Source organism: Egretta garzetta, unplaced genomic scaffold, assembly GCF_000687185.1.
Source record: "Egretta garzetta isolate BGI_Z169 unplaced genomic scaffold, ASM68718v1 scaffold573, whole genome shotgun sequence".
Lineage (NCBI taxonomy): Eukaryota > Metazoa > Chordata > Aves > Pelecaniformes > Ardeidae > Egretta > Egretta garzetta.
The window spans coordinates 1,544,618-1,556,948 of NW_009259180.1; the positions used below are offsets into that span (position 1 = coordinate 1,544,618).

General features: G+C 36.7%; 1 protein-coding gene across 1 annotated transcript in view; it reads right to left on the minus strand.

Annotated features, from left to right (window-relative positions):
* The window catches only part of PPFIBP2 (PPFIA binding protein 2), an 82,872-nt gene that overhangs the window by 35,983 nt on the left and 34,558 nt on the right, over positions 1–12,331 (minus strand). The window contains exons 3-4 of the mRNA XM_035891251.1: positions 11,346–11,435; positions 7,382–7,495 (exon numbers count right to left, since the gene is read on the minus strand). Coding sequence (XP_035747144.1) covers positions 7,382–7,495; positions 11,346–11,435 — 204 coding nt within the window. The remainder of the gene's footprint in view (positions 1–7,381; positions 7,496–11,345; positions 11,436–12,331) is intronic.

A 12,331-nucleotide genomic window follows, 5' to 3' on the forward strand; every position in this document is an offset into this window, starting at 1 on the left:
ACATGGCATCCCTCTAGAGATTTTTAACACAAGATCTCCTTTGAGTGCACCATCTGGCATTACTCCTTACTTTTTCTATGGACTCCCAAAGTACGCTCTGGTATGCAATGGAGAGCAATACCTCACTCCTCTCATTCAGAGTTCAGTAGCTCCATAGGAACACTAAGGTGCTACCTGGTATAAGTAAGCATGAAGGCAGCTGACTTTTTTTTAATCAACTCAAAATTTCATAGTTTTCTCTGAAGCTGGAGAATCATATCCTCAGCTAGTGTAAACTGGCATAAAACTCTTGCCTTAAAATAGACAAAATAGCTAACTATCCCCAGTTTGTTTTCAATGGAGCTACACTGATTTAAAACAGCTGACAATTTCTCTTGCATCTAGAGAGTCTAACTTTTGCTTTGAAAGAAAGTGCCCTTTAAAGTAAATGTCCCCTCTTGAAATGCTAACATCTGGAAGCAATTATTTTCATCTTCAAGCAGATGCTCGCAGTGAACAGCTCATTAAGAATGTGACCCATTTTGTTACAGAGAAATTATAGTGTATTTCAGTGGTATGATGCAACTTGAATTCAGCCAGAATAAATATGCAATTGTAAGAAAAGAAAATACAAATTTATGTTATTGGTTCTAAAGCAAAAAAAGATAATATAAGACAGGCAAAATGGTAATTTAGGCTGCAGAAGCTTTATGAGGACCTTAAAGAGCTGAAATACAGAACAGAAATAAAACATATTCTAGTGAATCCTGTTTATAAACAAGACACTTGTTTTTAATTTAAAAATGTACTGTAATTTAGTTTATCAAAGTTGGGTTTTTTTAATCAACTTTTAACTTTAAAAATTAAGGAAAAAAGCTACTTTAGAGTAGAATAATTACAAAGATGAGTCATGCAGAAGCTGCAATATGCATTTACCAGACAGATCAATGAACTGCAAACTATTTCCAAACACAACTTTATTTTTAAAATTCACACTGTATACTTTTAAAGTATTTAATCATGCTTTTCAATATTCCCAGTGAAACTGAAGCATGTGCTGTATATCTCACTTTTCCATTTTGTTGTCTTGTAAGTAATAATTCTTACAAAGTTGCTTATAAAATTTAACATGACAGAAAACAGCTTAGAAAGAGGACACTACACTATTCTAGGCTGTCAGCTGCAAGCGCAGAAAATTCCAGGATATTCAGCACTCCACAAACCAGAAGAAACAATCATGCCATACACTGATTGAGAAACCATAAGTAAGATTTTAGTCAATTGGGGGGAAAAAAACCCCCAAAGATCCTATTTTGCATTTGTGCACTGTACAAAACACAACACTCAAAAAATTTCATACTTTTCACCCTTATTAAAATACTTGAGAGACACAGACAGACCAACCGAGCTACCTACCTGGGAAGCAAAATTCAGCAAGAACCACCACTAATGAGGACTGTACTTTTCAAGTGCTGTGTGTCAGCTGTGGTAGAAATAAGATATTTGCTTAACTGAAAACACAGCTGAGAGCAATGTACATGTGTAATCACCATGAAATGGTGCAAGTCAGTAGCAGAGAGTGAATTACAGCCCTGCAATTCATCATTTACCCATTATATAGTTAAGCCACGGAAAAGGACAGAACTTCCCATTGCAATGCCAATTTGAACAGCCCTTTGCATACACCTGATGAACAGATTTGTGCCTATGTTAACTGTAAAATAAGAAAGCAGCGTAATGCTCACCTGTATAGATAAGCTGCACAACTCCAGAGCACACTCTGAAAACCTTAACGCCTCACAACCAGAGCAGCACAGAGCACACTATAAAATCTGAAACGCTAAGCTAGCTGCTGGCAAGACGTTCCTGCATGCTATAAACAAGTGCTGAAATTCATCTAAGATCAGATAACTCAGGCAATTGAAAGCTGAAGGAATGATCCTTGCCAGCCAGCAAAGTTCCTGAGAAGCAAACAGATACACACCAGATTTATACTCTGCAACCAAGATAGGATTCTGGCTCCCCTGAGTATAAAAGAACTGCAAAAAACAGAACAGGTACATGCTAAACTGCACTGGATTTAAGTTCTGTCTCTCATACAGCTCCTACCTGCATTCTTTTAATGCACTGATTTTTAAAAGATTCTTCACTGTGCCTCACCAAGGGCAGTGTCTGGCACACTTTCCCCTGCTCCTTGCACACAGGCAGAAATTGGCCGTACTGACACGAGAAACAGAAATTCACTCCCATTTGCGTTCAAGCATTTCAGTTTCTGTATGTATTTTTCAGGCAAAGAACTCTAAAGCCAAGCGCTTTGTATTTTGCAAGAGGATTTACTTGACAGAAGACATAATCCTGTTTACACAACACAACCACCTGATGGAAGTCCCCTGGATTACTTGTTGCAATTATGTGTCAGAAGTAAGATGGAAGGCAGAAACAAACAGTCAAGGCACATCTAGGATTTGGTACAGTTCAGGTACAGGAAAGACACTGCCACACAGGCCGGCATTTTGGTTGGCAAAGCAAGCTGCACGCCATTATACTTTATGCCACAGAGCTTCAATGGGATCTAGTATCTGTTAAATAAATCAAATGCAGCAGAGTAGCAGAGGTAACTAACTATTCCTACTCATGATAATTACCATAACAAATGCACTTAAAAGAACTGTGGAAGTGAAATCTCTATGTGCAGAAAATTCACTTCTCAAACTGACTTAACAGAGCTGTCAAGATTGACAGCATAGGTTCCTTAGCACCGATGTGTTTACATTACGCATGGCCGGTACTTTCTGTTATGGGACAATTTAGGCTACTTCATAGAGCAAAACTTGCTTTTGCTTTCCAATTCTGTTCTACAGTTGTGCACAGTACAAAGAAATAAAAAAAGAAATAAAAGCTAATAGCAAGTTGACAGGAGGTTCCCCCAAGGCTAACATAGCAGATGTTCAAGACCCTCTCTTCTCTTAAAAAAAAAAAAAAAAAAAAAAAAAAAAATTTCTTAAAATTGACTGGAAGAAGGTACTTAGAAATACCACAAACTAACTTAGAACAAGACACATACACATCATTCTTCTCTAAAATTTGCTGTAATTTTACATTTTAAAGCAGCTGGTATACTGGAAATGGACTGTCACAGCATAAATTGTTTTCATAAGATAATTCTAGGAGGATTTTTTTTTTTTCCTCCCAAGACATTCATTACAATGTGCTAAGGGGCAAGGCAGGTAACTATTTACACAAGCTGGCATTTCCATATCCTTTATAAATTTGATGACAAGACAGAGATACCACTGGAAGGCAAATCAGTGAGACCAAACTGGCATCTTGCTCCCAGTCGTACTCCAGAAATTTTTCTTTTAACATTTACTATGAAGGATGACCAGAGAAATGTATTTCTTAACCTAAACCAGAACTATACTTAAGGACTGATTTAAAATTTTGCCATTGACTTTCATGAGTTTTTGAAAGACCTACTTTGTTTTGAAGAAAGAAAATGCAAACACCTTCAAGGTGAAAAATACTTTTTCTTGATTAGAGTCCATAATGGAACAAGTATCTTTACAAAAGAAAAATGTCGAGCTTGACACGGTAAGCATCATGCCTCATGAAAACATACATGCATTATCTGTAACTGTGCACACCAGGGCATCTCTGGATCTGTTATACAGGATTCTCTCGTTTCTCAAATGCTGCTGAGCCGTATTTTCTTTGGCTGTGGTTTCATAAACAGCTAGGTCAAATGCACATCTCACCATTGCCCTCATGCCATGCCTTGACCTTTTCTGTGAGCTGTTTCAATTCATTAACACAGCAGAAAAACACTCTCTTCTTTTTAAACCCCAAGTTAGTTTTCTCCCAGTCATTGAGGAAAAAGTCTGATGAGCATGAGAGTCAGTACAAAATAAGTTGCAGAAGCACATGGTCAGGAATAGGGAAAAGGATGAAAGGAGAAAGAGGCCTTCTCCTTTCTGTAGCAGTAACCTTTAGATTGGCTCAACTCATTTCCTGAAAGTTCACATTTCGACTAAGGGTTATTGCACTATCCTCCTAGAGTAATGAAGAATCACTATTGTCTGCAAAGAAGCAGCAGTGTCTGTTGCTACTCTTCTGAATTCAAGATGTCCACCCTAAATGCTGAACAGACATTTTATGTAATTTGCATAAAGTTTATTTTAGCTGTTGTTTCAAAAGTGTTTCCATGATCACTTTGTAGCAGGGTTCAAAACAACTGTGCAAAAATCATAAGACAGAAGGATTTTAGCATGAACCCCGCCCTGACAAAATGGACAAGTCTCTGCTAGCATAGATTCAGCAAAAACTATTTTGCAGGGTAGCATTGCATACCCTTTCTGTTGTGGAAGTACCAGATATTGTCATTAAATTATCCTAACAAAGTGTATGATTTTTGTTTTTATTGTACCATTTGGGGCATGGAAATAATTAAGAGTCACTTCTCTTATAGTCCCCAAAACTAAAAAGACAGGGCTCGTCCTGGACTTAGGTATATGGTTTCCCAGACAAGTAAAAAATATGCTTATCTGTACTGCAGTTCTACTAATATACATTAAAGATTTTTCAAGCTAGGGCAATTATCTTTATCAGTCCATTTGGAAAAAGCAGTCAACTTAAGTTCACAAAGGTAAAAATCTGTGGAGTTCAATATACTGTAAATAAGCAAGCAGAACCGCGAAATAAAATTGGATTTACATGCACCTCAGGAAGATAATAGAAAGTCTTTCTGAAAAGCAAGGCTATTTATATAGGTACATAGAGCTAGATGATTTTTTCTTATTAGAAATAAGTTTGTTTACTGTAAAAATAAATAGCGTCTTGAAAGACCTACTAAATAATTTTGACTGGAAAAACTCAGTGCCAACATTAGTATCTTTTGTCTCTTTGCTAAGCATCGTGAGCACTTGTACAGGACACTGGCAACTGCTGGCTGAGAAGATCTGAACCCAACTCTCCCCATCAGTTTGTTGAAGTCCCTGAGGCCAGATACTCACTCTACTTTTGACAAATTAACTGCAAGAAGGCCTGCTGGCCACATATCTTACAGGAACACCCTCATCATCACATTAGCAGGTCATTCTCTTCTCTCCAAATCTCAACTCATTCCCTGTAGAGGGTAATCTTTTCAACAAGATGAAGTGAGAAAAGAACCTTCAAAATAAATTATAGACAAACAGGGCCCTCTGCTGAGCCATAACAAATGTATAATTTCTCTGACTGTTGAGATTTTGAGAGCTCTAACTTTGGTTTCCCATATCTCACTGTCTACTGGGGGATGTAGTCCATGTGAGAAAGACAACACAGCTACCATTCCCTCATCATCCTCTAGTATTTCACTTAATTTGCTCTTCTTACTGTTCACAAAACTAAAGTGTCAACATCATTTTTTCGCATTCCAATGAGAAAATAAATTTTTAATATCCCAGTTCCACATCAAATGTATTTTTAAGTTTTGGTTCAGCTCTTCACTCACACTAAAATTGACATACTAAGCATATATGTTTGTGTAAGTGTGTCTGTGCAAAGTTCAAATGGACAAACTCACAGGATTAGAATGAAGCAGAAGTCTTTACCATGTTGTGGCCTAGGTAAGATTTTTTTCTTAAAAGAAAAAAATCAAACTCGAGCTATCATATATGCTATAAGCATGACAGATCAGTCACTTACAAATTTAGCAATCAACAAGCAAGCTTGTCAGCATTTCTGTAAGTTATGTTCAAATGCAAGATCTCAAAACTACGATATGAAATGATCTAGAAATTTGAGCTTATTGATGACTATTTAATATGTGTACAGGAAAGAAAATAAACTTGAAATTACTCCTGTTTGGCAACAATTACAGCTGCTCAAAGTGATCTCAAAATTTATATTTAAGGGTCATGTTAAACATATTTGGAGACACTCTGACTTCCTTAGCTTTAGTAGAGACTTTTGTAGCTTATCACTTTAGGATCAGCTTTGTAGGCAATTTGCGCATGTGCCTAATGCCAGATGGGTAGATTCAAATGTTTTCACTGAAATAGCAATGTAGATGCATTATTACATTCTATTTTCAGATGCCTCAGTGTTCTGTTAAATCAGGCTTTAAATTCACAGTTTCCTCAGAAGACTATCGAAGCAGAAAATTTTAAGTCCGAGAAACAATAAACAGTTTTAGCAGAAGTCACAGAACAACCATCTAGTTTTAGATTGAAACAGGAAATCCCTACACTCTATTGTGAATGCCTTCCTGAAGTTTGAAAACACATTTTCATCACTTAAATAATTACTGTTCTTTGAATTTCACTTCAGATCTCACTGAAAAATTAAATGCACTCGCTATATCCATTTTTTAAATATCAGAATAAAACTTTTCCCAGCTGGAAGCATTCCAGCTGCAAAAGTTGTGTGGGACCAAGTTTTTTTTAAAGAAGCTTGGAGAATCATAACTGCTACTGTTTCCATACATATGTACACAGATATAGCAAAATAAATTGATACAGATTAACACAACTGTAATTTGTAAGTGTAAATACATTAACACGACTATAACTTAAAGCTATTAATAGTTCATAGAAAGATTGTATTTTTCACACAGACTAAAATAGTGAATTTATAATACAACATTTTGGGTGGGGAGAATTAAGTTCATCAAGAACAATATCTATCCTGCAAATTTCTGTTGTAAATTTTGAGGGTTATTTACAGTTTCAAATATATTTTTGATAGCTATGTACTGTCTTACCAGCGGGTGATCTGCATCTGTAATAACAGAAAATTGCACTGGGAAAGTTCTTTTGCACCGACAGAGCTGCCAGCTCTACAGTAAGGTATTTATCATTTATTCTGCTCCCTTAACATATAACATGAAAGAGCAAAAATTAAATCACATAGCCTGAAACTGTTGATTGAAATAAAGAAAAACCTGTGTTTATATACTAATTTTCTTTCAAAAATAAGGGGAAAGCTCCTAAATTAAGGAAAGATGGTTATAGAACCAAACCTGATACAGTCATTTATTTCAACTTATTACTTGTTCAGCTTCAAAGCCATATGAGAACAGAAGATGTTTAAATAAAATTTCTTAATTCCATAACTCCTGCATATATTAAATACATTTAACCCGTCTAACCAGTTACTCAACCATGCCCAAATTTAGTTTGTCAGCACAGTACAAATAAGACACAATAGTTTCATTTTACATGCCGCCACGTATGCTATTATGCAACCAGCCAGTAAAATTTTCTGCAAGAGGAAAACAAAGAGACATTTATTTAAAAAAAAAAAAATTTTTTTTTTTTTTTATCCTGTGGCCAAAGGCACTCATACATGCAGACAAGCTGACCATATATGTTCACCCCTTTGTTGGAAAAGATTACGCAAGAAGCTTTCCAATCCAGATTTTTACCTGTTGAAGCATTTCTTCTGTAGCATTCAGTTTCAACTGATGCCCCTCAAGACAGATTTCTAAATCCCGGATTTTCTCTCCTTGAGCTTCCACCTGGTCTGTAAGAACACTCACCTGTAATTTGAGAAGAGAAGCACAATGCTACTGAACTGACTAAATAAGTTTTAATTACCTTATACAATTATCATCCAAATGCACATTTTAACAGCAAGTTCTCTTTTAAAGTCCTCAGTGGTTTAATACTCTTGTGCACTGCAGCAACCTGCTCTATAAAGATAGACAATTTTCCAGCCTTACCTATATTTTGCTTCAACCCCACCCTCTGATCCCCCCTGCCTCACGGTTATTTTCTTTTAATGTAAAAAAGAAAGAGCATTTCTAGAAGAGATGGAAGACTACCTATAGGTAGCCTAAGTCAGTTCATGAGAAGTCTGAAAAATTAGAAAGCCCCTAACAAGAACATAGGATACTGAAAATATTTTAAGTGGTTTTGGAGCATGCATTGCCATTTCAGGTTTCATTGGCATTTCACTCCCTAAAATGGATAAACAATAAAACTGTTCATTTGGAAACCAACCAATTACTTTATTTCTTACAAGAACAGAAAAACAGCTTACCTATCAATAAAGCGTTCTGAAGTTAAAAAGAATGCAATGAGTAAAGGGCATGTTTTAGCAGCGGCAAAGTTCTATTCCAAGAAAAATTCCCAGGCTTTGCAAGCCAAAACATGAAAGCAAAAGAAGTGAGATACAGACAATGAATCCCAGGAAAAGAAACAATAAGCAATACTGGTAAAGAACTGTGGGAATGGTGGTACAGACCAGTGAGTGTGTAATAAGAAAAGCCCAGCAGCCTAACTCAAAGCTTGCGAAGCTGAAGAAACTACACTCAGGATAACTTTATAAAGACGTGGAAAAATCCCAGTGTTAATTCCTATGTTAAGCAGCACATACACTCTGTATATTAATTTTTACTATTTATTTATATAAAAGTCTTGATTATACTAGAAAAATGTTATGTCAAACAAAAAAGCAACCTTAGGTGTTTAAACTTAAAAAAAACTTTTAAAAAGGTACAGTATGTGGAAGTGAAACCTTTAAGATGCACTCGCTATGCAGCATTTCTAAAACCCAATCGATGAACAATTGAGTTCACTTCAGGGAAGCTGCAGAAAGAGAGACTGGGTGATCTGTATTTGTTTTACCTGCAAACATAATGACAAGCATGCCTGGAGCATGCCTGGTAAAAAACAAAAAAAGAGGACTATTATATTTTTTTGCCTTAAAAGTAGTTGGCTGTAGGGTAGAGCACAGATGAATGCAGGATAAGACGATAGGAAGGAGTGGGTGGAGGCAGATGGCAGGGGACACATCCAAGTTGGGACAGGGGGAGAACTCCTGGCAAGGAAGTCCGTTGCCTGTCTACTTTCTTGTTTTGCTCCCATTAAATGAATGATAGCACACACACACCCCAAACCAAAATCCTGTGAGGTCAGAAAGCAAGAAGAAACAAACTGAATCCTCTCCTTCAGTCTGATGCAGGTTCCAGAGAAAGAAAAAGAGCTCTGCTTAAAGGGTCAATCAGGTTCCAACTAGCATTGTAACCTGTAAGGAAAACTCTGTACGTTAAATGTGACCTGCAAAGGAATGTAGTAAAATCTTAGCAGCTTTAGAAGCATGTGTTGGATGTTCCAGTAGTTAGGCTGAGAGGCACATTAGCCACTTTGAGCTCATATTTTCCCCTCTGTTCAGGATCACATCTGCCAGACACTTCAGGGAATCAGTAGGCTGCACACAGAACATAACCCCAGTGTATGCTATGCTGGCAAGTCCATCTTGCCTTAGCAGTGCAACAGCCGCAAGAGTCAGTCCATAGGTAATATATTTTCTGTAAATATCTATAAAAGTGAGGCATATTGAACAATTAGCTAAAAATCAAGTGGTTATAAGGGTTTAAAACATCTCTGTGGAAAAAAAAACCCAAACAAACCAAACACCTAAAGAAGTACATTAGCTCCTATGCACAGGCACTGTGCTGTAAGAAGGCCTCCCCCAGATGCTGTCGCGTTTCCAGCCTCCGCTACAGACTGAACAGTGGAAGCAGGTTTCAAGGTGCACTGTTTGACTCGGACATGGTGGACAGAGATAGTGGGCACTGACTGTGCCCTCTACAAGGTGCCTTGTAGTGCTTCTTCTGCAGTAAGTCTAATGCAAGACTGCAGTGCTCCCAGCCTCATATTCCCTACAGGTTACAGCTACGGACCACAGTCACTGGCATAATGCAACAGGAGCTATAGAATAGAAGTCCTCTGTTTCCTATCACTTTCTCATCCTTCGTGCCAGTGGTCATGCCCAGGAGTGAGGTTTGCACCAGCAGGCTCCCTCAGGCCAGTGTAACCTCAGCATGGGATTTGCCCGTGTTCCTCATATTTGACTGCCTAGATAGAATAGGCAGAACTGCTGTAAACCGGGTTCTAACCCCAGCTCCATCTTGGCACCTTTTTTTTTGTTGTTGTTGTTGATGTTCATCTATCAGACTGAGGCTTTCATCTGTATTATTTGCCTGGGGGTTTTTGGAGTTCTACTGCAATACTGTGCAGTGGGATAGAAAAATACATAAATATTGACTAAGCCTCTTGATTTGATGCAGGTAAAAGGCAAAAGAGAGACAATTTCTACATTCGATTTTACTAGCATTGCTCTTGAGAAAAACTCTAGCTAGGTTTCTAAAAGCCCCTTTGCGAGTTTGGCTGGCTGCATTCTACAGTTACCTGTTTGCTTGGATGAGGAAATAGTTACTAAAAGTCAGCAGGACAGAGACAAGAAAAGTACCTGCTGAGCAGCAGCAGCCTGGAACAGTTAATAACCACTTGGTTAATAAAAGGTGTTCTAATAAGTATCAGTTGTAATATTGTCTCCTCTGACCTGACTCCCTCTCGGAAAAAAGGGAATTTGCAGCACACACGAACACTTAAATTCCAGCCAGAAGTTTGTTTTTCATTCAGGATTTTTTTTTCTAAATTTGGTAATAGCAATTTTATTTTAACAGTAATGAAAAAATCCAACCAAGCCTAAGCTTATGTCTCACAAACTGTTCATTGTTTATTTAACAACAGCAGTGAGAATTCTGCTCAGTAAATTAACACAAGTGTAAACAGGACATACAGGATAAAACATGCTTACAGAAACTAGTAACTGAAAGTAGGGAGAACACCTACCCAGTATATTTAAGTTTGGTATAAACATATATGCTTATAATAATGCTTTTGTAAGCGTAAAGAAAAAGGATATGCAAAGACCATTTAAAGAATCTCCAGCTTTGGTTTTAAAAAGCATGTAATGTACAGTTTAGTAATAGTGAAAATATCCAGAAAACCTAATTAAGTCTTTTTATTTTAAGTGGTACAACACGCATTTTCTCCAGAAGGAAAACTTACATGGGACAGGGGATCTGTTTGAAAACAGGCTTGGTAAACTGAGAAATGGGAAACCTGGAAGAGCTTAGGCATACATTATACTGTCAAATTTCCCCCTTTACCTCACCCTTAAGCTTTTTGATGATGTAAAGCAACTTTGGTACAGTATAAAAGCAGGAAAAATATCAGTTCTGTCTACCTGCCAGTCTTCCAGTTAATTAAAAATGGTGGCATGCAGAACCTAGAAATTCAACTGGTACAACCTAGCAAGCCTAAAATGAGAACCACTACCACAACATTGTCTTGGGAGTTCACAGCATTATTTTTAAGTCAGTTTTTTTCCTTTGTCATTCTTCTCCCTCTTACTGCTGTTACTCCCCTCTCCTCTACCCAGTTACCCTACCATGAAACCAATCAGATAGTTTATACAAATTATAATTTAGTTCCTGATTAAATATCAGGTCCATTTGGTCACCTGCTAACATTTGTCACTTCAGCCTTTATTCACTAAATATGAACTACATAGACAATGTTCTCTTTAAGACATACCTGCAGTATGAGCGACTCTTTATCACCCTCTAATCGTGCCAATCTTTCTTGATAGGTTTCATTATTAGATGAATGATGATTCACCTGTGACTGGGGAAACAAAGTGCTATGAGAATTTTTACAGTTAATATTAAAATTTTAAGCAATAGTTAATAAAAATTGATATAAATTAAGTGGTTGTTATAATGTAAAAAACATGCAAAAATATGTCTACAGATCAAACCCATTTATTTCATATGCATTAAGCTTTTTTTAGCAGGATTTTGAATACTTACTCATTTCCGGCAATCAAGAATGGTATAGGAATAGATTTGATGTTTTCTAGCAAATTATCATTTCATTGGGAAGGGCCATCTTATCAAGACAAAAAACATTTAATTTGATATATCTGGTCTCAACAGCCTTTTGCCAAAGTCAAGGAATCTTGGTGTTTATTTTTAAATGGTAAAAAATGCTGTATGTATTATACTATTCCTAGAAATTACTGAAAGAAAAGTATAATTTTTTTTGTTAGCAGTTAACAAATTATTTAAATTATAAAATTCTTAGCAGACACTACTCAAGAATCCAACTTCACCAAGTTCTCTTCAGCTACACTAGTCTGCAGCTGACTACTCATTTATAGTTGCTTGTACAATGGCACCAATATAATTATAATCTTGCCCCCAACTGTCCTTTCTTTTTCAACAGAACATTTGTGAATATGATTTTGGTTTTTAATATTAAATACATCCACGGCTTCTTGATTTCCACTGAGGTCTACAGGCCCAAATGTAAAATAGATGATGAAAATAAATATGTTGCTAATTAATGCAAATCAAGAAATCAAATATTTATCCAAGCAAAAGCTAAAAGACACTTTTCAAGCCATAAGGTGCTGAACTAGATGTAAGTGTGGCAACTTTATGAGCTGAGCTGTCAGGAACTGAGCACCCTTGTCTCTGATATTTTTGAAAGGAATTGAGAGACTTACAAAGACACCAACA